Source organism: Aureobasidium subglaciale (assembly GCF_000721755.1).
Source record: "Aureobasidium subglaciale EXF-2481 unplaced genomic scaffold scaffold_36, whole genome shotgun sequence".
In the NCBI taxonomy this organism is placed as follows: domain Eukaryota; kingdom Fungi; phylum Ascomycota; class Dothideomycetes; order Dothideales; family Saccotheciaceae; genus Aureobasidium; species Aureobasidium subglaciale.
In genome coordinates, this window is record NW_013566959.1 from 142,332 (window position 1) to 166,256 (window position 23,925).

Below are 23,925 nucleotides of genomic sequence, written 5' to 3' on the forward strand. Positions count from 1 at the left end.
CTAAGTATACTACTACATAAGAAAGAAGTCAGAGAGGTGCACCTAGGAAGACGCCGTTGCGAAAGGTCGCTGTCGCTGGGAGCAGGGTTGTAGGGCTAGCAACAAAATGGTATGACGTCACCAGACGCGTGTTGCTCCTTCCTTTTCTACGCTGGACATCTCACGCGTCTTTATCAACATGTCACCACTGGAAAGGATGATGTCAAACCTGCTGACAAGACCAGCCAAGAAAGCGGCGGTCAATTCTTGTCCCCATTCGCCCTCGATGAATATGTCCGAACACTGAATGAACGACTGCTTCCTGGCTGAAGGGCGAGCAAGTCGACCAAATTCCCACAGTTGGTACAGGTGGAAAGCGTGTGATCCACCAAACTCCCTCTTACAGTCTAGTAAATCAGCTGCTGATACTTTACGGAGTCCACGACCGCGAGGATGGCGAGTATACTAAAGAGCAAGGAATGTCTGATTTTGCGTTTTATGCCCCCTTCCAGCTATCTCTGAAACCTGGTTTTGCTTGTTCAGACTCCCCCCATCCATATGTATATGCCTGAGACCCGGTTTCGAGCCATGATGATGATACATGGAAGGAATTGGAGACACCATGCGTCTAGGTAGACAGGTAAGCATGCAGTGCGGCTGCCACACCAAGTGTCCAAGTCCAAGTCTCCTACCACGATGGTCCACTGATGCTCTTTTCGCCCAACTTGAGCAACAATCTGGTAGAGCACTGAACATCCAAAAACATGCCATTCTTAATCAGCATTTTGGGAGACTGGAGTTGCATGCAAGTGTAGAAGGTATCAGCCAACCAATCCACAAACACATGTCTCAACTCTAGATCAGCCATCAGGTCAAAAAACTTGACCTCTTGCCAGGCAAGTTCGTTTCCAGATACCATCCTGTGTAGCCTTGAGCGCGTGAGGCTGCAGATGGAGTTGCGTAGGGATGGGCAGTCGTATTTGTCTGCGACGTGATAGGTGCGGATGTAGCCTTTCAGTGCTTCGACGGCGTTAGGGAAGATACTTCTGTTTTGAGGATGTTGGTTGTATCTCATGCCGTACATGTGTCTGAGCATGGCGAGAACATCTTCGGGGTCGTCATCGCCATCAAGAGGGTAGACATCGGCCTTTGCAATCTAGAGCATATATCAGCAAACCGCAATACTCATGCTAAATGGCCGATACATCTACCGAGAAGAGCGAGCTCAGCGTGCGTTTGAAGTATGGTGACGAAATTCTAAGAATGATTCTGTGTGCAAAGACTCGGTGATCGCCAAATTTGATGATGATGTCGCTATCTTCAGAATTGTCGAAAGCGGAGACGTCGCTATAGTTGTGTCAGCCGATGATCGAATTCGGACATGGAAAAAGATAACTGACACCAAATCGCCACGAGGAAAGCTTTGATGGCCAGCCATCTGCGTCACGGGTAAGTGGCTGTCGAGCGGATCACAGAGAGGAGCATCGAGACCTACTTAAGGTATCTTCACGGCGTCATACAGACTTCCAGGAAGAGTCTGTTTGTCCATGTTAGAAGATTTGCTCTTGCGGTCGAACAAAGGATCACCCTCTAAAGTTTGGTTCAATGACAAGGGATTCGTGTGGTCAAGTAGAGTAGGTGTTGGTTTGCTTTTCACAAACCGACGTTTCTTTGAGATAGCCAAGCCGAGCTATTTGCTCGATATCATGATGCAAGAGTGGTTTGACCGAGCGAGAAGATGCGAGCCAACTATCATCCATTATATGTCACTTGCCAGCTAGTACCAGCCCAATACGCATTAGCAGCAACCACGTCTCATCGCATACTCGTTCAAAGCCCATCAAAACTAGTCACCTCAGTGCTTGGTGCTGTTGTTGACCTGTGATACCTCCACATGTTGTGTCTTTTCACCCTCGAAGTCTTTGGCAGGTGTGATGTCATGGCCACCTTCATCATCATCCATCTTCTTGGCCAATTCGGTAACGCCAAAGAGGTCATCCATCTTCTCAAGTGAAAGGCCCTTAGTCTCGGGGATACTACAAAGGGTGTCAGTATACTGCTCATGACAATGATCAAGGTCATGACTTACAAGAACCAGGCGAAGATGAAGGAAAGGAAGCAAGCGGCGGAAAAGAAGAGGAATGTCCCGTAGCCTGCTTTACCCATTGTAGCAAGCATGTTTGGCACTGCACGAGCGACGACAAGATTGAAGAGCTGGTGCGATAAATTAGCTTCAAATTCAACAGACAGTCAAGATGTCCCTCACCCATTGAGTTGCAGCACCAAGAGCCACATTGACACCACGCAGTCTGGCGGTCGGAATCTCAGAGATGTAAATCCATGGAACAGGACCCCATCCCCATTGAAAGAAGCCGGCAAAAAGATAGATGCAGACGAGTGCCATATAACCAGCTCCAGGAATGTCGGCGCCTTTAACTGGGGGCTTGATACGAACATAGAGGCCGACGTAAAGCATGGCGCAGCCCATAGCAATTGAGGTCCACAACAGAGATCTGCGACGACCAAGAGAGTCGGCGGCGAAGAGCAGGAAACAGGCGCACATGGTCATTTTGACCTGTATAGAATGTTAGCCGAGATAGAATTGAAGTTTGAGCCAATCTTCACTCACGACACCATAGATACCAGTAGCAAACAAACCAGCATCTGTAGAACTTAAACCGAGATTGCGGAATATCTGCGGAGAACTGTGTACGAGAGTATAGATTAGTCGAATGTAAGAGAGAGGTGATGTTGACAAGCCGTGGAACAGATCACAGCACTTTGTAGTCCAAAGATCGGACCGAGACGATTCTCTTCAAGCATCAAGCCCTAGGGTGTACTTACTAGTAATTGATGGCGTTGGTGCCGGTCATCTGTTGAGTGATCATAAGACAGATAGTGATGATGGCTCTCTTTCGGTTTCCAGGAATTGTCCACATCTCTTTCATCAGGTCCTTGAATGAAGCACCACCGATCAAGGCTCTCTCGTGATCAAGCTGCTCTTGCATCTCACGAAGTTCCATCTGGACGTATGGATGAGAAGAAGGTAATGCTCTGACATCGGACAGAACAGCGGAGGCTTCGTCCCAGCGATCTTTGCGTGCAAGCCATCTTGGTGATTCCTTGCAGTAGAACATTGAGCCAAAAAGCAAGAGAGCAGGCAGGGCTTGCATAGTCAAGGGCACGATGTAGGTGGTGTGACCGGAAAGGTGACGGTTCGCTCCATAGTTGATCTATGCAACACTATCAGTCTATTGTGATCGAACATGATTCAGTCAGAGCCTTACCCAGAATGCAAGCATAGTTCCGGTCGCGATGAAGAGCTGGTAGATACCAGTTAAGCCACCACGAATGGCTCGTGGCGCATTCTCGGAGATGTATAGAGGTGTGACCATAGACGCTTTTCCCACACCGAACCCGGCGATTAGACGGCCGACGTACATCACAGCAATGTGGCCGTCAGCAGCAGCTTGGAAGATACAACCGATGGTGACAATGACAGCAGCGATGAGAAGAGCTACGCGTCTGCCCAATCGATCGGCGACGTACGAAGCAACAAGCGCACCAGCAAAGCAACCACACTGTAGTGTAGAGACAATGTTGGCTGATAGGTTGGCGCGTTCAATATCGGTTGCGGTATCCAGACCATATTTGCTGGGAGGATAATGAGATGATGCCTGGAGTCGACTGCATATCATAAACTTACACCATGAATTCAGGAAGGGTAAGGACACCGCCAATGATACCAGAGTCGACGCCGAACAACATGCCGCCAAAGCATGCCTAGCAATGTTAGCTCTAGCTCAACAAGTGTCGAAGAAGTCTCTCGTACCGAAAAAGCCAAGAAGTAGACTTTCCAACCATAAATCTCTGGAGGGTCCTCTTTCATCGCGTCATTTTTGACGATTTTCTGGAGAAAACCCATCTTGTCGCAGGATTGTTTGATGGTATAGATCCAAGACCAAGTCACACACTAATGAGCTGGAGGAGAAGCCAGATATCAGAAGATTGGGCATGGTCTAATATATCATCCCCGGATGGGTGTACAGTGCTGCATTCCATTCATTCGTGGACATTGTCGTCCATACTTGGCCCGTCTGGGCGACTCTGGGCAGTCACGACTCCAAGCAAAGAGACGTGAACTTTCGCATACAAGAAACAGCAGACGCAGTGTCCTGAACGGCGGAGAGTCGAGGCGTGATAGGACCAGTAGTCCGGGGTGCATTAGCGCGGCCATGGGAATCTCGTGGGGGCGGCTGTGGAGGAGTGGGGTGGTGGAGGAACCCCGACCCGGATGAAGCCTTGAACAACGGCCACGACGTTCAGGCTAAACTTGCATCACAAGGAGTGCAATAACAGATCGCCATCTACTACTTCCCGATCAGTCGTGAGTATGGCCCAGTCTTCAGGCAAAGAGTAAGCGGGGCGGAGAAACTCCCAACTTGAGAATAAGAACAACACACTCCCAAGATCTTCCTTCACAAACCAAGTATTCCTATCGCCATGATGTCTACAGCTCAAGCCGCAAGCCATAATCGACCTTTCCCGCTTCATCCGCTGTCGCAGAACCCTTTAGTTACACGCGATGACTTCGCCGCAGCATGCGCTTCGCTATTAGATCCGTTGGAGGCGGGATTCAGTCCAGAGAAGGCATTGGTCAGAGTCGGAGGTTCTGGAACAAGATGTAAGTGTCAAGTAATTTTTCCGTCCCTCAGTTCGAGCAGCAAGACAATCTTGCCAAGGTGTGAGAATGGTACAAAGCCAAGCCGATAAGAAGAGCTCAGCATACATCACCATGTTAATGTGGCAGCACATTTGTTCCAAGACTGCTGAATGATTCTCCGTCTATTACGTGCGGAATGACTTTCACCGTGTTGGTTCGCTGACTTTGTGACGCAGTCGATGAGACAGCTGCTCAGATCGAAGGATTTGCCCGCCCGCTATGGGGTCTTGCACCGCTCATAGCAGGAGGATCTTACAGCAAATCGGAGCTTTGGGTGAAAGGTATGATCGCTGGAACGGATCCGGAGAGTTCAGAGTTCTGGGGCAACATGGAAGATCTAGACCAGCGCATGGTTGAAGCATGCCCAATTGGATACACTCTGGCCATTGCCAACAGGGAGTTTTGGGATCCTCTGACCGACAAGCAGAAGGATAATCTTGCGAAGTGGCTAGGCAGTATGAACGACAAAGAGATGCCAAACACGAATTGGTAAGCAATGTTCATGCCAGACGTGATTGTGAGGCTAATATCAGCAGGCTATGGTTCAGAGTGTTTGCCAACCTTGGCCTAAAAGCTAATGGAGCACCTCATTCGCAATCCCGTTTGGAAGCCGACATGGATCATCTAGACACTTTCCATCGAGGTGATGGATGGTCTAATGACGGTCCAGCAGGCTATACTCAGATGGACTATTACTCCGGATCTTTTGCGATCCAATATCTTCAACTGCTTTATGCCAAGCTTGCAGGTGACTCTGATCCAATGAGGGCGGAGGAGTATCGCGAACGAGCACGAAAGTATGCTCTTGACTTTGTGCATTACATGGACCCAGAAGGCCATGCTATTCCTTTTGGTAGAAGTTTGACATATCGTTTCGCAACTGTGGGCTTCTGGTCTGCCCTAGCTTTCGCTGACGTTGAGCTACCTGACCCATTGTCGTGGGGCGCGGTGAAGGGAATGCTTCTGCGTAATCTGCGTTGGTGGTCCAAACATCCGGACATTTTCCAGCCCAACGGCATGTTGAACATTGGATACACGTATCCGAATTATTATCTGGCTGAGAACTACAACTCTCCAGGTTCGCCATACTGGTGCATGCTAGCGTTCGCGCCTCTGGCACTACCCAAGGAGCATCCATTCTGGACATCAAAAGAAGAGCCGCATCCATTCAAATCGTCATCGTCCGCACTTCCAGAGATCAAGGCTCTCAAATACCCTCTGCACATCATGGTTCATAAGGCCGGCCACACATTCCTACTCTCATCTGGACAGAAGTGCCATTACCCGTTGAAGTCCACCCAAGCCAAGTATGGACACTTCGCCTACAGTGCATCTTTTGGCTACAGTGTACCAACAGGCGGCTATACGATTGAGCAATATGTCCCCGAATCTGCTCTTGCGCTCAGCGACGACGAAGGCGAGATGTGGAAAATGCGCCGTGATGTCGAAAAGGCCGAGCTGAATACCAGAGACGGCTTGCCGTACTTGTACTCCGAGATGAGACCCTGGTCAGATGTGAAGGTCCGCACTTGGCTGCTTCCGCCTACTGAAGAGACGCCTTCTTGGCACCTTCGCGTGCATCATGTTCAGTCAGGCAGACGCCTACAAAGCTATGAGGGCGCGTTTGCCATCAAGGGAACGGCCAAAGCTACCGGACGCGCACTAGGCGCTCTATCATCGTCCTCTTCGAATGAAGGCACTGAATCAAGTCAAGCCTCCGCCTTGACGGTATCGGAGGCTGGAGCTGTTGGTATCGTTGACTTGAAGGCATCGAGGACTGGCAAAGTGCTGGAGGTTGACGCTAACTCAAATCTGATCGAGGCCCGCACCGTACTGCCGGCTCTGGGCATGGATATTGAACCTGGGAAGGATGTGTTCTTTGTGACAGCTGTCTTTGCTATGCCAGCTTCCGAAGGCTGGACAGAGAAGTGGCGTCAGGCTTGGGAGAAAAGGCCAGTCATTCCTGACTGGATAGCCGCTGTGATACAATAGGAGAGGACATAGACTATATTAGAAGAATTGAATCGCCTTGTTCAGATGTGGCGATGTGAATAAAATCAAGGTATCGATGACGAAAGAAATTCAAGGTGGTTGGGAGACGTGAGTGAAGGCGGTGAAATTCTGCCGCATCGCGTTGTCGAACTCTCTTGTCAAGGCAGTTGCTTCCATCCTTCCTGCAGATCCTGTCGACAAAAATGGAATCTCAAGCCATGCTAAATGAGCAGCCTACATTCGAGTGCATCTTGAGTGGTAGTCTCCACGCTAGAGATGCACTTGCCGCGTCTACAGTCGACTCGTAGTTTCTCTATCTATCACCTGTAGGCTCCCGTAAGCATAACTACATGTCTCTTTAACTTTTGATTGAAATGTCCATCTCGACGAGAACATGACCCGTTACCACTTCGTTTGTCGCGGTCACCTGCATTGCACAATCCTTCCTCGGAATATTCGCTGCCCATAATGCTCGCGCTCAAGCCATGCTCGTCTACCCTAGCGAATGCTTTCTGTTGCTCATCTGCAACCGCAGGAACCAGATACATCCTGAGTCTGGATATTGAACCACCAGCTGATCATATCAGTCCGACAAGCGCGATCTAATCGCGATAAGCTATCAACAACAAACGCGTGTTGACTTGCGCGCCAGACCGCAGCGGGCTCTTTCGGCACTTTGCTTCGAACATTGATCAAACTAACATAGTCACCCTGCAAGACAAGGCTTGTGGTGAGTTGTTTCATGCATATCATCTGCGGCCCCTGCTTACATGGTAGCTTCGAGAAACAGTAACAATGTCTCTCCTCGAGAATGACTCTGGAGATGATGGAGAATTCCGTCACAGACGCTTCGACTACCCAGCACCCTCTCTGGCTGGCATCATCGATTTCTTCGTGACTGAGAAGGGTATCACTGATGTCCAGGTCGGCATTCTGCTCAACCAAACACCCCAAGAAGTCCAACAACTCAAGAAACAGATTCGTTTCTGCTTGCGCGCCCCCTGCCCCTGGTCTACTTCGCAGGATCTCGTCGACAGTGATGGGACAACTCTAAGCCCCAAGGAAAAGCAACCTCCTGGCTGGATTACGCCTGCTGGTAGACAAGGAGAGCTCTTCAGGCACTTGGTCATGTCGTCAATCGCCGAACAATATGCCGGCTTGTTCGTGGAGCCTGATATCACGACTCAGATCAAAGAAGTACAGCTGAACGTTTACGGTCGATTCACTCACACGCCTTTTGTGATTCGCAGGGAGGTGTTGACGAGACTGATCGAAAGCTGTGCTCAAGCTATGAGAACTCATCCATCGCAAGTCGAAAGCATGATTTCTGTCTATCAGTAGTCAAAGCTGATGAGATACCCTCTGTAGCCTTAGACATGCCGAGACAGAGTCACAGCACATCTCGACACCTCCCAAACTCAAGCGCTGCCGCTTAGAAGGGGTTGAACTCGGAGAAGCTAGTGAGATGCCTGATCCTAAAAGACCGATGATCCAGCCGTTTGGCTTTGCTGCCGTTCAGACCATCGCAACACTGCTTCCCTCGATCTCAACTGTGACAAAGTCAGAGTCTGTTGCCACGCCTACCAAGAAGTCAGTGGTGGACCCCATCAAAGTCTTCAATCCGTCCAGGGACAGTCATAGATGTCTATCGAGTGCGTCGGAACTCATCGAACAGGAAAGAGCAGTTTTCACCAGATATCAGATGGATCAGCCGGCGTCCTCACCCGCTAGTACTGGAATGACCCCGCGCCGAAACACCGACGACTCGAGCAACAGCTCCACATCTTCAACCGCTTGTGACGATCGCTCAGCAGCCAATGCGATGTATCATAGAAGATCACTGACAGCGCGTAACACCGCCGAGAGTCAAGCTTCTCCAAGAAGAGGCAGAAGCAGAGACCATGATCGTGTATCGTACAATGACAAGAGCGATACGGTTGCCGTTATTGAAGGTAGAAGGCTGCGCATCAGCAGTGTACCAAGAAGGGTGATGCGGTGCAATTTTTCGCTGGCTTCCAGGTCGGTGACATATCCACGGCAACGAGTTCCAGTGGTGTTTACTATACGTATGCCGATTTCCCCGATCGGTTCCAAGCAAAGCGCGCGTTGAATGCCCTGGACGGCAAACTCTTGCGCGGGACTGTGGTGGCCATCGATATCGTGCTCCCTCACAAGCATACGGAAGAGAAACCCAAGTCCGAGAATTCTCCTCCAACTGGTGCACCAACTGGTCCATCTTCTTTCTCGCGAGGCTCGCGTAGATTCGGAGTGGATCCCAATCTTGCCTAGGACGATCCTCGACTCAGTCGAAAGGTCTTTGGAAGATCAAGGTCAAGTCAGCGATGCAGGACACGAACAGAGCTTTTTGAACGGCAAGTTGTTGTTGTATTGCGACTGAGACTACAGGGGCTCCGCTCCAAAACGGACATGAGAGATTAGTAATCTGTCAAGTTAGTCTCAGCATGAATCACTGTCGTAGAAGATGGAACCACTAAGAAGGAATGACTGTTATTGAACCATCAGGACTTGAGAACGAGCAACTACAGCTACCTACTCGAAGGGATCCGACATCAGAAACATGCATGACGGATGGTACTGTGTATGGAGCAAAGAGCAGTCAAACAAGATCAAGGAAGAATGTTACAACAGAAGCACAAGGCGCAAGGTCAGTCTAATGGTGGACAGCATACAAGCCGCAATGAGCGAATAATGACGATGAAATGGCAGCGAGACGCCACATGGACAGGAAATGGAACAGATGTTAACAAGGCAAGGCAGGTTCGACGGCCAAGTCCGACAGCGAGCAAATTGATGTTCATCAAAGAGATCTTTGATGTTCTTATAGATGCCTAGCCTCCATAATGCAGTAAACGCCCAATCATATCCATGACCCCTACTCAATCGCGTTGCCTTGTACCCAATCTTCTAAGCAAGAACTCAACCATAACCACCCATGATGGCCTAAACGCCTACCGAGAGAAACAAAGGAGATCGAGAAAAACCAAAGACACCGGAACAATACCATCCTAACCGTGAACAAAGGGAAGAGAAAGGAAAAGAGTCACAAGGAGAGAAACTACCTCTCCGGCGGCCACAACCCCCTAAACCCCGTCGTCAAACTCCTCTTCCTCCTGACCATCCCCCTAGTCCCACTAACATCCTCCCCCTCCTCAACACAAGGTCTCGCATTCTGAAAAACACTCTTATACCCTTGCCCACCTTGCCCTTGCCCCCCCGCCTCTTCACCATCACCCTCTTTATCCATCCTCCTCGTAAGCACCAAAGCCGAAGAACTAGACATGTAAAGTTTGGCGTGGACGTTTGGCGTAACAGGCTGCGATCTCGATACGAAAATCGGAGGCCACAGTTTCGGTGTCGGGCGGGGGGATGCTTCGAGGGAGGAGTCTGACCAATCTGCGTCTTCTGAATCCACGGCGGTTTCTTGACCAGAGGTGAAATCGTCATGGTGAACTTGTTGCGAAGAAAAGTGTGCTGCTATGCTCGGTTTACGGAGAGAGTAAGGTGAGGGCACGGTGAGGAGATGGGGACGCTCGCTTTCTGGTGGGCTGCCGTGGGAGGCTCGTCTTCCGTGGCGGATTTGGAATTCGTTTGCTGTGGCTGTGGAGGCGAAGGCGTTTAGACGGAGGTCGATTTGACTAGGTGAGAATACGAGACCGTAGCGGACTTTTTGGACGGCGACGTCGAGGGCTAGTTCGATGGCGCAGTGGTTCCTAACTTGTGACAATTTGGGCCATGTGGCTTTCTCGCCGCTGAGCATGGCTCGAGCCATAAAGTCTGTAGTCGGATTCATCAGGACGCGAGGAAATTGTGTGTACGAGACCTCGGGGAGGATTGTAATGTCGCCTGAGTATCGTTGGGATAGCACTGAGCGGACTTTTGACATTGTGGTTGGTAGTACTCCGAGTTCGGCAAGAACATGCATTCGGTGGAGAGCCTCTCCTTTGGCGAGGTTAGCGACGGTGCGGAGCCAGCCTGGTCCAGCAGACAAGGCAAATTTGGAGGACTGAGACTCGGAAGCGGAAATTTGCTCTTCGCGCTCCAAGAAAGGGACAACGTGCGGATTGACTTGTGAGACGATGAAGTGGTTGACATTGAACATTTCTGCCAGTCGACTCATGGGCAAGTCATTGTCAACAGAGCCATCAATCCAGCGTTGCGGCGACTGATCCCATGGCACCTCCAGTCCAGTCCGAGGATCTTTAGCTAGGAGCTGTGCGGGTGAGAAGATGAACGGGACTGAGCAACTCGTAGCTACTGCGGACCAGATCATTACATTCGGGGCGGTGATGTAATTGAGAAGCCTAGGCAGCTCATACAAACTGGCAGTCGACACACCGATATTGAGAATGCGTCTGGTCCTGTTGTAGGCTTCCTGAAAGGTCATGTCTCCTAGCAGATCCTTCATAACGCGTACGAGGTTGGAGATGTCGAAAAGAGCACCCTTTGTGCAGAAGCGAAAGACCTTTTTCAAGACGTTTTCGGGCTCTCCTTCTTTTTCAAACACATCCAGATCGCCATAGCAGAAGTCGCGGAGTACTTGAGGTATCTCGTCGTCGGTCTTTGTGCAAAGTACCGCTGCGACGATGGAGCCAGCCGATGCGCCCGAGATGATGCGTGGCAGTAGATGGGCTTCAAAGAGAGTCTTGAGCACTCCTATGTGATTCATGCCAAGTGTACCGCCGCCTGAGAGAAGCAATGCACTTCTTCCAAAGGCTTGTCTAGCGCTCAGCAGTTGCTCGTACACTTCCCTGACATCGACGTCCGTGTCTCTCTTGTTCGCGGGCGAGCACATGTCGACGATCGTCTCGAGCATCTCCAGTGCGGCCGAGATATAGCGTTCGATGAGGGCTTTGGTGCCAACTCTGCAGTGTTTGTACAAGTGCAAGTCGCCCATGCTTCCAAGGTCTCTTGTCAAGGATGTCCGGGCCAGAAACAGCATACGCTTGGTGTCGCAGCTGATGCGTGCATCTTCCAGCTCTTGCAGTCGTGCCTTGAGCAAGGCAGTGTCATACTCGTCGCACTCCTCTTGCTCTTTCCAGCCATCTCTGCCTTCGAGTGTGTCGAGTTCCGAAGCTGCCGAAAGCCAGTCTGTGTAGCATTTTGCCTAGAAGTGGTCCGTCAGTCGTGCTTCCCATACTACAACCATAGTGCAGTCACATACCTGCGAGATCTTCAGATTCAACACCTGCCTCCGCCACTCGCTGTCTCCCAGTTGGGGTCCTTCGGCTCTTTGTCTCTGACTGCCGGAGTCGACCGCTTTCGTCCCGATCAAGTTGTAAGGATCCCGAAGTGCCTTGATGAGCGACGGTGACAGACGCGTACTTGCGCCATTGGATCTCGTCGACCTCGAAGCCGCCTTCTTCGCCGATGCATTCGAAGCAAGTCCCGCCGACGAGCCAGGTAAACTTAGTGAGTCATGGAAAAAGTCCATGTGAATGTGGTCGCCATGGATATTCTGTTCCGACTAAGAGATTAAATCAAGACAGCCCCATGTAGGTGGAGGGTACATAGGACGTTTAGGCAAAGCAGGTGACCAGGCAGGAAGGAATCAACGTGACGAAGAAATGAGGAAAGTGGTGATATAAGCTTTGTTATGGGAATGACGACAACAACATGGCTAATAGGCCTACCCGCTTCTTTTATTGTCTCTTTCTCCACGTTTTGGAGGAAATTCCGCTGCGCGCGCTACGGCATGTGACGGCCTTGGAGGGGTTTATTTAGCGTCTTCACCGGCGTCACACTCTAAAGGGCCAAAATGAATAAAGATCGTGTCCAGTTGTCACAAGGTGCACCTCCTGTTCACATGAGAAAGAAGCCTGCTATGCCCCTTGCCGATATCTGGATAAGAAGTGTTCAGGAGCAAATTACAGTACTCCCTGCTTGCCTTGACTCATGAAGCCTGTGTGACAACAAACACATGGCGTCCAAGAGAACATTCTTCCGACGAACAGCGCAGCATCCGATATATTGTTTGTGCTTAAACTTCTACAGGCACCGGATGCGTGTGGAAAGCATAAAAAACCAACATCATTACAACAGGCAAAGTTTGCGAGACATTCAGAAAGAGAGAGCGACATGCATGCATGCATGCAACATGGCATCCCGCCTTGCTCTTTCTCTGCAGCCTCACAGTCGATCAATCTGACCATGTCTCAGGGCCCTCTTTTGCCCTTTTTGCTAGCCTGACTTGCTCCTTTCCACCATTTTACAGGTGGCAGATGATTAGGCCTCACCGTCTCATTCGCTCTGATATCCGGAATAGGTAAAAGAGGGAGCAAGGCGGTGTATCGGCTCGCCATCATCTTGCAGATGACTTCTGCCGGGTTTCAAGTCAGCAGGGACTGAAAAACGACCTCCTAGCCTGTATTTGTACATTCGAGAAGTATCTTTTCTCCAGCACTTTCCTTGATTCGCTTGTTCCGGAGCTATATTTTAGTGTGTAGACTTTGAGTGACACGTTTGAAACAGAACAATCCATCAAAAATCCATTGATTTTCTTGCCATGTAAACATGATATGCGAATAGAAAGGAGGAATATAGCCAAAAAGACGTCGAGTCAAGCTGAGATGATAAAACCGTCCAATAAACGCCCCTTCTAGACCAGATTCAGCCTGCCGTATGTTCATAAAAATTCATGCCATGATGTTTGAGGGTGCAAAACATGCCCCTCTTCCGCACCTGTGCTCCCGTGGTGAGCACACCTTTCGAAATGCACAAACTCCGAGTACGTGCGTACGGCGTCCAGTAATCATCAATAATCTCGTGCTCTCCCTCCAAAGGTGGAGAGACACTTTTGCTGTCTCAATCACAGCATTTCTGAAGATGTGTAGGATGGTCGAGCTTGTATGACCAGAATGCTTGCTCTGAGACCACTGTCGACGAATCGCTGCGCAACTAGGCCCAAACACGCTCTGCCCGACTCGCTGGACAAGTCTCTTCGGCCGACAACAATTAAGTCGCCTGCGTTTTTCGGGTTTTGCGCGACTTCGATTTGCGCCCTCGAGATTGCTTCTTCTAAGGGCGAGTGTGACGAGACAGATTCCATGACCACTCTTGAAGATAACTCGACGGGCAGGGATCTCTGGATCATGGCGAAGAAAGTCTCATCGCTATCCTCGATCTGTGCAACAGCACTAGGCTTGCCTTCTTTGGAGCTCGATAACCCTGCACTTGTAATCTCCACAGGCGAACCATGGGATTCTGTCTCCTTGATCTCGGTCGAGCCGCTTCCATCCAGTTTGTCGAAATACACCACTGTGGCGGTGACATCAGGGTTTTCTGCCAACTGCAGTACAAGACGCAACGCCACGCGGCCATCGGCTCCGCCAAAGTAGGGCATGTAAATGTGGTGCGACTTGTCCATGATGGGCGAAGATGCAGGTCCCCGATCGTTCGACAAACTCATCTTGCTCGCTTGACGAGACAGTGTTGGACGACGTGCCACTGCGCTACCACCAAAGCCGCGGTTGACAAAGACTGCCGTGTTGCAAGTTGAGGCCTTGAGCGCGTCTGCCACGAAGCTGACGTAGCTTGTGTCTTCGAGGCGTCTGGGTGTTACAGGGTTGCCATTGTAGGACTGTTGCTCGTTCATGCTTCCACTCTCACTCCAAGGAAGAACAAGGAGATCTGAATTCTCACGCGCTGCCTTGGAGGTGATGATATCGGCGAACGACGATTCGAGAGCAATAGCTACTTCTCCCGAAACTGCCAAGTTGTACAGCCTGCCAAAGTTGCGGAAAGTGTTGATAATAGGGTCCTTCCAGTGAAATTCTTCGACGTCTGCGACACTCATGACTGACGAATCTCTGTCTGTGAGTTCTATCATTCTCACACCATGAACTTCTAGAGGACGATTAGGTGTCTTTGCAGACTCATCTACGCTGGCACTCTTGCCAACCAAAGTCGGGTGCTGTCTTGCAGCAGCATCGCCAGACTTGGTAGGAGAAGCCAAGAGCGAGACGAAGGTCATCAGTGTGGGCATGTTGTCCAAGCGCAGGTGAACAAGAAGTGTCCTAATCTTGCTAGTCTCGAGCTTTGCTACAACGATCGAAGAGGCATCGTCTCCAGGACTGATCGGGTTGCCGGTGTCCCAGTCAATGAGACCCTTCTTCCAAGCTTCCAGCTTCTTCTGATACCAGGGTGGGTAAAGTGCCATGGTCAAAGGTGTGGTGATGAAAGTGGTGATTAGGGCCATGACCACAAAGATGGTGAACGTCCTTTGCGATAGGATTTTGGCTTGTAGACCGATATTGAGAACGATGAGCTCGACGAGGCCTTTGCAACTCATCAAAGCGCCGATAGTGAAACTCTCTCTCCAGACAACGCCATTAGCACGGGCAGCCACTGAAGCTCCTACAAACTTGCCGACGAAGGCAACTGCTAGGACACCGACAACATAGCCCCACGTGATGGCAGTATCTAGCAGACCGAGATTGGTAGACAGACCAGAGAGGGCGAAGTAAAGTGGTAAGAACAAAGCACTGATCAAGTCTTCAATCTTCTCTGTGACCTTGATTGCAAAACCACCTTCGTGAGGGCAGATCAACCCAGCCATGAAAGCACCAAAGATAGGATGGATACCAATCACTCCGGTAAAGAAGGAAGATGCAAGCGCGATCAACAGTGTCAAGACGATGATTCCTTGAGAGGGTCCATTCTCAAAAGTGCGTGTACGTCTGAGTACCCAGGTGAAAGCCGGCTTGACGGCAAAGAAGAGGAAAAGAGTGTACGCGAGTGCTGTGAGCAGAACATACAGAGCACTTATACCGCTTCCCGAGTTGACCAAGGCCACACAAAGAGCGAGAAGAACCCATCCAGTGACATCGTTACCAGCTCCAGCCGAGAGAACGATCACACCAACAGATGTCGACAGGAGCTTCAGTTCGGTAAGAATACGACACAGGACTGGGAAAGCAGTGATGGCCATAGCGACACCGACAAAGAGCATGAATGTGCCAAATGCAACCGGCACAGTGCCATCCTCGTCCGAGAATTCGTGATACAGTCCGTAAGCGATACCGCAGCCTAGACCGAACGGAAGGGCCATACCAGCTAATCCGACACTCAATGCGATCTTCCAGTTACTGGCGAGATAGCGTAGATCGACTTCGAGCCCGACGATAAACAGAAAAAGGACCAGGCCGAGATTGGCCACGAGAGCAAGATTAGGCTGTGCGGCTGCTGGGAAAATCGTAGCTGTGAAGCCAGGAATCCTACCCATGACCGAAGGCCCGAGCAGGACACCACCAATGACCTCTGCGATGACACGAGGCTGTCGAATCTTGGACAGCGGCCAATGTAGTAAGCGACAAAATAAGATGATCACGCCGGCCTAGGTTCAACCGAAGATTAGTAAAACTCCTAGATTTTTCTCGAGCATACATCAGATTCTACATACCTGGATGATGAATATGATGATGGGATCTTTAGGGTTGTAGTGAGTCGGATTTTCGCCTTCCAAAATTCCGCCCTGAGCTTTGGCTCTTGCTGTGGACGAAGCGGTAGCAGACATCGCAACTGTCTTTGTGACAGTATCCGTCACGAAAGCCGTGATCGTCGAAGCCATTGTGGATAGATTGTGCTGTGCGACGAGAAAAAGATAGAAAGAGATGCGATTCGATATCTTTAAATGTGCTTGACAGAAGGCTGCACAGAGACGCTTAGCTGGGCATAGTCGTCGTTTTAACGCGCTCAGAAAGGGCCTGAAGACAGTTGGACGTCGAATAACCGATATCAATGGGCTGACGGGGTGTTTTAAGATCGAGGAATGATGCCACTGACTCGCTGGGACGACGATAGCGTGGGGTGCGTCAAGATCTTAAGTAGAAATGGCGCCTTTAGACCCTGAATCTTGGCAAACCTTCGGGCCTAGACTTACTCCTCCATCGCCTGACATTTCTATCTGGTATACTTGTTTGAACAGTTCAAAAATTGAGGTTTCTACTCTGACAACGGCGCGAGTATCGCGACCCTCTTGGAGGGTACACTAGAAAGCTGGAACACACCTTGCAACAACCTCAAAGTATACCTTGTGATCGTCTCATCGGTTTTCACCCTTGGCTGACGAGGGCTAAATATCCCGCACCCACGAAACACCTCCTGGCCAAGCATCAGGATGGCGGTGTACACAAATTGCGTACCCCATACAATTTCTTGCTCGTATCTGGGGATGACCGTTTTCGATGCAGGGGGCTCAAGATTAGGGTCACACGCAGCACATAACGCGACTTGCGTCGACCATGGCACGTGGAGTGTTGTGAAACGTGATGCTGAAGATAACGTGGCTGCGGGTGTCTGAAGATGTGTACATGATCACGGTTCTAGACCACGAGCATATAGGTCTCGGAAACATCTTAGGTCAGAAGAGAAAAAATTAACGAGATGAATACGTGGAGGGAAAGGGATGAAACTCCATACGCTATGAGACCACCAAAGACCCTGTACAAAAGCCAGATATATGGGAAGAGATAAAATGATGCTTTTCCTAGAGTTGTTGGTGGCTTTATTTGCCCAGCTCTTGGAGTTGTGGCAGATCCCATAGCGGGCGCTCCACTAAGACGGCTTCGGGCTGTTCATCATCCGTCTCTGTGGTCTTTTCGCCCATGGCTACCATACCCAATATAGGTCTGTATCTGTATGTGCACCACCATTTCCTTCGGCCTGCTGAGGTGACGGTCAGGGCACCATCTGCACCTCCGTTTGTATCCGCTTCTGCGTCATCGTTGCCGCGACGCAGAGGACCCAGTGCATCTTCTAGTGCGTCCTCGTCGTCTAGATCTTGCTCGTGAGAGGTGCCGTTTGTGAGCTCAAGGAGTTTACCGTCTTCAACGCGGCGAATCTCATCGACGACACCCTTTGTCTCTCCGCTGGCGGCCTTGTCACCAGCACCACTCATACCCTTGGCCTTCTTGCGTTGCTCGGCAAGTTTGCCCCATTTGTTGCTTTCGCGACGCTTGCGCTTCTTGCTAGGTGTGTTTTGGGCGGAGATGTCGTCTTCGCCGTCCTCCAAAGCTTCGTCTAGCACACTGGAGGGTTCGTAATCTTGCGACAGATCCAGCATACCGACCCAGTTGGCACCATACAACCAAGCACGAGCGCGAGCATCGTTGACATCCCAGACAACGCCCATGGCGCGATCCTTGATGGTCTGGAATTCGCCGGGCAGAACGCTCGTAGGGTTTCTGCGCGACCATTCGGTCAGGCGTCCGGTCAGGACATCGAATGCGTAGACCTGGTGGTGCGATGTTACGATGAAGAGGGGAGATTTGGTGGAAGGGAGGGCGTGAGAGTGAGGATGAGGATTATTACGGGTAGGATGAAGTCCAGGATTGCCGTTTACGGTAGGCTCGTCTTGTTGTGCTGGTGTGAGTGGTTGGAAAGAGAGAACAAGAGGTGCAGAGTCGAGCTTGGGCAACAGATTGCCTGATGGGTTGTCTGTCCAGTGTTGACCGTAGAAGATGATAGTCTCGTCCTCGTCATCACTGTCACTATCGCTGTCCGAGCCAGCACCATTGTCCGAGCCTGAGGAAGACTTTGTAGCAGTGTCCATAGCAGGGGCAGTGGAGTCGTAGTGTCCCTCTAGCACCCAGCTGTCAAGATAACCAGAGAGGTCACTTGCAACCAAGACAGCGCTGTCAGGAGAGAAAGCGAGCCTGTTGATTGTGCGCTCGTACTTCTTGAGACCCGTTTGGATGGTGACCTTACGAGTCTGGCGCTCCAACTCAATGTTCGCGTCCAGGAAAGTGGGCATGTCCGAATCATCCTCTACTCTTGCTACGCAGACTTCGCTTTGCGGCGTTACTGCTGCCAGCCATCTTCCATCAGGAGAAAAGGTGATCAGACGTGCGCCATTTGCAGCGATAGCTTCGGGTGCGGCGATTTTGCGTACGCGCAGGCGATCTCCTCGGTCATCTTCTGTACGGGCGAGATGGAATAGCTTAATGGAAGCAATCGTAGACACAGCGAGCAGGGAGGCGTCGGGGGAGATTGCAACGGATGTGATGGCGTCGGTCGAGTCGATTTGGATGCGAGTGAGGAGTGTTCTGGTGTCTTCGGGTACGGGGATGCTCTCGGGGCTCTGCTTGTACATGCGCCAGATGCTAATCTCGCTCTCAGCCCAGCTGACGAGCATACGCTCTTGCGGGCAAGAAGCGACTACGGGGTTCTGAGGAAGACCGGGAAGTCTGCGGTGGTTCTCCTTGTTGAAGTTGCGCAGTGGAATGACGAAGGGGGTGGTATCGAGACCTGGCGAGGGTTAGCATTGTGTAAAGGAACAGTCTCTTAGATCGACGCACCTCCCGAGAGAACGACGCTCATTTGCTTGGAGTCGTAAACAGCCATGGCCTTGATGTCACCCTCGTGCATGCGGCGGTGACTGGTCTTTGCCCATCTTCTCTTGTCGCCTTCTTTGCCGCCCAGCTTGAACACAGCGATGCGACCGTCCATACCACCTGAAAAGACCGTGGTGCCATCGGTACTGCTGACAAGGTCGAGGCAGTCCGAGTCGTGACCGTGGACAGTCTGCGACAAGGTGTATGTTCTTCCATCCCAGAATTTGAGCTGGCCGTTCGAGTCGCCTGACACGATGTCGCCGTTGGGCAAGCATCGGACCTTCCACACCAGCGTGTCGCGAGGAGCTCCTGGGATGCCTGCTCCCAAGCTGAGGTTGCGCAACAAAGTGCCATTGCGGCCGTCGTAGATGCGAATCGTGCTGTCGGTGAAACCGGCAACGACCGTGTCTCTATCCTTCCATGTCACGCTCATGCATCGTGTCTTGCGGTTTCCGCCACGGGCCAAGAATCGCTTGAAAACAAGGTCGTTGTCCTCGGTTGACAGAATGGCCAGGGTGCCGTCTCCGGTTCCAGCAACCAAGTTTTGACCACGGAATTCGTCCTCGCGCGACGCTTTGGTAGCTCGCCAGCGCGGTTGGGCGGCAAAACACCACACCTCGCTGAAGTTTCCCGTTGACGAGCGCAGCTCTTTTCCTGTTGTCAAGTCCCATTCTGTCACAGCTGGTGTTGAGCCAATGCTGAAGAGGCGCAGTTGACCGAGAATCGTGTGTCCCTCATAATCTGTGTCGTCCGGCTCTTGAATCCATGCCAAAGCGTCAACGCTTCTCTTTGATCCTCCTGGAAAGACAGACTCCTGTACCCAATCTCCCTTGTCGGCGCTCCAGATTTCTATGTCTCCATTTGCGCGACCGAGTGCGAGCTTCAGTGCTGGCCTAGGATCCGTGAGGTTCTTGTCGCTTGATCTCGAAAATGAAAGCGCGTTGATGGCCGATGACGGGTAGGCCACAAATCGAGAGCGGTGAATATCCATAGTGTATCCGGAAGAGAGTCAAAGCAAGTCTCTTCTTTTAAATCGACATAACTTTTGGCGAACAGAAATTGGTTGCAAAAAAAAAACAGAAATAATCTTTAGAACGCATCCAAGAATTTGCTTCTCGCTCGGACTTTGCTGCAGAAAAGCCGATCCTCGACAGCCTTGGCATTCTTTTCTTGTCTTGCGACTCTCCAAATTATCCATTCGCTTCGTATTGTTCTGCACTGCAGTCGGTCTGCTTATCTTAACTTCTCGACCGTCCGATACTGTGCCTCTTTGCAGATGATCAAAGTAGGTTCGTCCGAAGCCCAAATCGGACTATCAGGTAGTGACTTTTGTAGCATGAATTGCATCAGGTCCCGGTGACGGCACTGGCCTTAAGTAAGGATTACTTGTTTGCAGGAGAAGGTCCAGTCCTGAGAATCCACAGGCGTCACGACAATCAGCTTCTCCAATCCATCAAAGTCTTCTCTTCACAAGCCGTACATGGCATAGCCATATATTCTGAAGGCATCATCGCCTGGGGTGGTCGTTTGGTCACATTATATGCTTTGACTACAAACGAGTCTTCACCTCTAAGCTTCATCTCTTCCTTTGAAGCGGCTGATTGGATTCTCGATATATCAATTTCACCTAAGATATCTGGTGAGAAGCAACAGGCAGCTTTAATCACTGCTCACAATGCTCTTCTTCTACTGGATCTGGACTTGAAGGCGGGACTAGATGAGTTGACATCGAATTCAAAGTGTATCCTCTACTCAGCCCACATCCATTGGATCGGCAACGACAATATCCTTATAGCATCGGGTACGGTCTTTGGGGATATCATTGTGTGGTCATGTCTCTTGCGAGAGAATGCCGCGCCCTCTTCGACTCTCCACCATGTGCTGATAGGCCACGAAGGCTCCATCTTCGGTGTTCAGATATTCGAAGCGCCAGCACGTAAAGGTCACGCAGGTCCCTCTCGACTGCTTGCTAGCTGTAGCGACGACCGTACCATCCGCATATGGGACATCACATCTCTTCCCGAGGCTGCCACCAACCCACAGGCAGCCGCTGACTTGACTTCCGCCCGTGAAACTGGGTTCGGTGCCAACGTAGCAGATCTTCTTCCGGATAATATCTCGGGTGGGAGATGTATCGCCAAAGGCTGGGGTCATGCCTCTAGGATATGGGGTGTGAAGTTCATTTCATCTCCAGATCCTAAAATCCTCTCTTACGTTGTATCTTTTGGTGAGGACGCTACTCATCAATTCTGGAGTCTTGGTGAGGCAAATACCGATGAGTATGAATTGTCTCACCTCGGCGGTTCTAGCTTGCATTCTGGCAAGAACATCTGGTCGTGGGCTGTGCATCAAGATACCTTAGGAGATGTTACCATCGCTAGTGGTGGCGCAGATGGCAGTATTGCCATTGAGCCGAAGTCGATCCCATTCACCAGCGAATCGGACCACACTCAGACTTGGTCCATACAAGTACTCAGTCTATCGTGTCCTGGCCAAGCGCAATCCGGACGTCATGACAAACTGCGGAGTTATGCTTTCATCGGAAAAACTGACCTGCTGGTTACCACTGATACTGGAAACATACTGTTGTTGACACAAGACAAACAAGGCCAAGCTCAGACAAACTGGATCTGCAAAGAAGAGAAGCTCCGCGGTTATTCGGTCGTCACCAGTATATCTAGCTTGTCCGTCGCCTTTTTGGCTGGAAGTGACGGCTCTGTCATGCTTTTTGATGGCAGAGATGTCAGCGAGCTAGTAGTATCTACCAGGAAAACAGCAGCTCTGTTTTCCCAGTGTCTACATACCCAATCGACTACTGACCATCAGATCGGTCTTTTGGTGGCTAATGTGGAAGCTAAGACAGCTCTCTTCTCATTATTCAACTTGAGCGATGTCGAGGATAGTGCTCGGACGGTTGGGCATGTGACGCAGTGCCGACTTACGTTGCCTAAGGGCTTCGTCACCACAAGCTTTTATGCCGTCAGTCTTGATCAGAAAGAAGAATTGTTGCTCATTCTGGGCTCCCGTAACGGTTCGGTGGCCATCTTTCACACAAACACTGCGATAGAGCGCAACGATAATTGGGAACATGAACATCTCATCGCTCGAGCCCATGGCTTTGAGTCTGTGACAGACCTTGCTTGGCTTGCCGGGCCAGGCTCGGCCGACAGTAGCGGTCACTTCTTTTCGGTCGGTAAAGATGGTACCTATGCTATACATCACCTGTCGAAGTCAGACTCAGGTGTGAGAACTCGACTTGTCAATCAGACAACCCTTCCTCTAGGCACAAATATTGAAGGTCTTCACATTGACGAAGATACTCAACATCTTCTGGTCTGGGGATTTCACAGTCGTCAGTTCATTGTATATGATGCGACTAGTGAATCTGAGACCATGAACGTTGACTGCGGCGGTGCAAATAGGATCTGGAAATTTGAGCCTGGAAGCAAATTGCAAGGCGGTCATTTTGTCTGGACGCAAGCTTCTCATCTATGCCTTTACTCACAGACTCAACTACATACAAAGATGCTGAACAGGGGCAATCATGGCCGTGAGATCAAATCTCTGGCTGTCGCACCCAGAAATCCGACGAATGCCGGTGTGCTGTTTGCAACGGGTTCAGAAGACACGGATATCAAGCTTTTCCAATACCGGAACGAGGGCGAGTCGCCCTACTTCCGTTGTTTGAAGACTTTGAGAAAGCACAATACTGGTATTCGGCAGCTGGAGTGGTCATCTGATGGACACTACCTCTTCAGTAGCGCTGGCTTTGAGGAGTTCTTTGTCTGGAGAGTTGAGACTGCTCCTCTGGTCGAGCTAGGAGTGGTCTGCGAATCCACGTGTCCTGCCGAAAGTGAATTGCCTGATTTGAGAATCATGAGCTTCTCGGTTAGGGAAGAATCTGGCAGTTTTGTCATTACCATGGTCCGATCAGACTCCACTCTGCGGGTAAGAATATCTTATGTCGACCTTTGGCGAAGTTGTGACTGACAATACTCAGATGTACCGATACTGCCCAGGCCAAATAAACACCTGGAGCATTCTAATGGTCGGAAACTATCTGACATCGTGCCTCACTCAATGCCTTCATATCAAGAACAGTGATAAGGTACAGTCGCTCATCACCGCGGGTACGGATGGCTACATCGCTTTCTATCCCCTCGAGAACGATTTTTCGACAAAAGCGACCGGAGTAAGCGCTTTAAGTTGGACTTCTCGCGCTAACGTCCATCAAAATACGATACACTCCATGAAGTTGCATTGGTTCAACGAAAAGACATGTTTACTCTTGACTGGAGGTGATGACAATGCCATCGCTTTCTCCATCTGCGTATGGAACGCGGCAGAGAAGACGCCACAGGTCAGCACATTGATTGTCCCGCATGCGCATACCGCTGCTGTTACAGGTGTCGAGATTCTAGCCTCGTCTACACAAGATCTACTTACCATCGCAACAACCAGTATCGACCAACGAGTCAAGATTTGGGAAGTGCGCTATGATTCTTCCCGAAGGGGTGTCGATGGCCTAACGGTGAAGAAAAAGGGCAACTACTTCACGGCTGTTGCAGATGTTTCAAGTCTTGCTGCTCTGGATGCCACTTCCCTCATTGTCTGCGGAGTTGGCTTGGACGTTTGGAGCCACAAAGGTTGAGAAACGCTTGCATATTTCATCTATCAGTGATCGGCAGTTGAGAATGCAGATTCTACCGCTTTGCGTGTCAGGGATCCAAGACCAATTCACTTACGGACGACACACGACGATCAGAGCAATGACAAGTAAGGCGGCTTGCATGCACGAAGGTGGGTGGTTGGCTGAGGATGTGGGGTCCCCGGTTTTTGGCCCCACTTGAAAGGCCATCATCCTGCATCACCTCCGCATCT

The 23,925-nt window shown here is 50.7% G+C and overlaps 8 protein-coding genes across 8 annotated transcripts; 3 read left to right on the forward strand and 5 right to left on the reverse strand.

The window, feature by feature from the left end:
- Nucleotides 1-187: 187 nt before the first annotated feature.
- On the reverse strand, nucleotides 188-1,417 carry AUEXF2481DRAFT_83662 (uncharacterized protein; the record flags this gene model as incomplete). The annotated part of the gene is made up of 3 exons (XM_013483875.1): nucleotides 188-1,135; nucleotides 1,191-1,326; nucleotides 1,380-1,417. The coding sequence occupies 3 exons, from the start codon at nucleotides 1,415-1,417 to the stop codon at nucleotides 668-670; spliced, it is 642 nt and encodes a 213-aa protein (XP_013339329.1). The 3' UTR covers nucleotides 188-667.
- A 417-nt stretch (nucleotides 1,418-1,834) lies between these two features.
- Nucleotides 1,835-3,904, reverse strand: AUEXF2481DRAFT_70824 (uncharacterized protein; the record flags this gene model as incomplete). The annotated part of the gene is made up of 8 exons (XM_013483874.1): nucleotides 1,835-2,015; nucleotides 2,069-2,193; nucleotides 2,246-2,554; nucleotides 2,609-2,684; nucleotides 2,824-3,212; nucleotides 3,267-3,633; nucleotides 3,686-3,762; nucleotides 3,812-3,904. 8 exons carry the CDS (start codon nucleotides 3,902-3,904, stop codon nucleotides 1,835-1,837), a joined length of 1,617 nt encoding a protein of 538 aa, XP_013339328.1.
- Nucleotides 3,905-5,458: 1,554 nt separating this feature from the next.
- Nucleotides 5,459-6,747, forward strand: AUEXF2481DRAFT_44751 (uncharacterized protein). Its single transcript, XM_013483857.1, has one exon. The coding sequence runs from the start codon at nucleotides 5,465-5,467 to the stop codon at nucleotides 6,692-6,694; it is 1,230 nt and encodes a 409-aa protein (XP_013339311.1). The 5' UTR covers nucleotides 5,459-5,464; the 3' UTR covers nucleotides 6,695-6,747.
- A 429-nt stretch (nucleotides 6,748-7,176) lies between these two features.
- On the forward strand, nucleotides 7,177-9,000 carry AUEXF2481DRAFT_529183 (uncharacterized protein). Its single transcript, XM_013483890.1, has 3 exons — nucleotides 7,177-7,424; nucleotides 7,485-8,001; nucleotides 8,063-9,000. Exons 2-3 carry the CDS (start codon nucleotides 7,490-7,492, stop codon nucleotides 8,802-8,804), a joined length of 1,254 nt encoding a protein of 417 aa, XP_013339344.1. The 5' UTR covers nucleotides 7,177-7,424; nucleotides 7,485-7,489; the 3' UTR covers nucleotides 8,805-9,000.
- A 658-nt stretch (nucleotides 9,001-9,658) lies between these two features.
- AUEXF2481DRAFT_529107 (uncharacterized protein) lies at nucleotides 9,659-12,362 on the reverse strand. Its single transcript, XM_013483891.1, has 2 exons — nucleotides 11,877-12,362; nucleotides 9,659-11,819 (listed from the first exon to the last, which is right to left on the reverse strand). Exons 1-2 carry the CDS (start codon nucleotides 12,144-12,146, stop codon nucleotides 9,771-9,773), a joined length of 2,319 nt encoding a protein of 772 aa, XP_013339345.1. The 5' UTR covers nucleotides 12,147-12,362; the 3' UTR covers nucleotides 9,659-9,770.
- Nucleotides 12,363-13,520: 1,158 nt separating this feature from the next.
- On the reverse strand, nucleotides 13,521-16,280 carry AUEXF2481DRAFT_70724 (uncharacterized protein; the record flags this gene model as incomplete). Its single annotated transcript, XM_013483864.1, has 2 exons — nucleotides 13,521-16,046; nucleotides 16,113-16,280. The coding sequence occupies 2 exons, from the start codon at nucleotides 16,278-16,280 to the stop codon at nucleotides 13,521-13,523; spliced, it is 2,694 nt and encodes an 897-aa protein (XP_013339318.1).
- Nucleotides 16,281-17,216: 936 nt separating this feature from the next.
- On the reverse strand, nucleotides 17,217-20,035 carry AUEXF2481DRAFT_9127 (uncharacterized protein; the record flags this gene model as incomplete). The annotated part of the gene is made up of 2 exons (XM_013483831.1): nucleotides 17,217-18,958; nucleotides 19,009-20,035. 2 exons carry the CDS (start codon nucleotides 20,033-20,035, stop codon nucleotides 17,217-17,219), a joined length of 2,769 nt encoding a protein of 922 aa, XP_013339285.1.
- A 285-nt stretch (nucleotides 20,036-20,320) lies between these two features.
- Nucleotides 20,321-23,695, forward strand: AUEXF2481DRAFT_33650 (uncharacterized protein; the record flags this gene model as incomplete). Its single annotated transcript, XM_013483843.1, has 3 exons — nucleotides 20,321-20,329; nucleotides 20,380-22,992; nucleotides 23,045-23,695. The coding sequence occupies 3 exons, from the start codon at nucleotides 20,321-20,323 to the stop codon at nucleotides 23,693-23,695; spliced, it is 3,273 nt and encodes a 1,090-aa protein (XP_013339297.1).
- Between the last annotated feature and the right edge of the window lie 230 nt (nucleotides 23,696-23,925).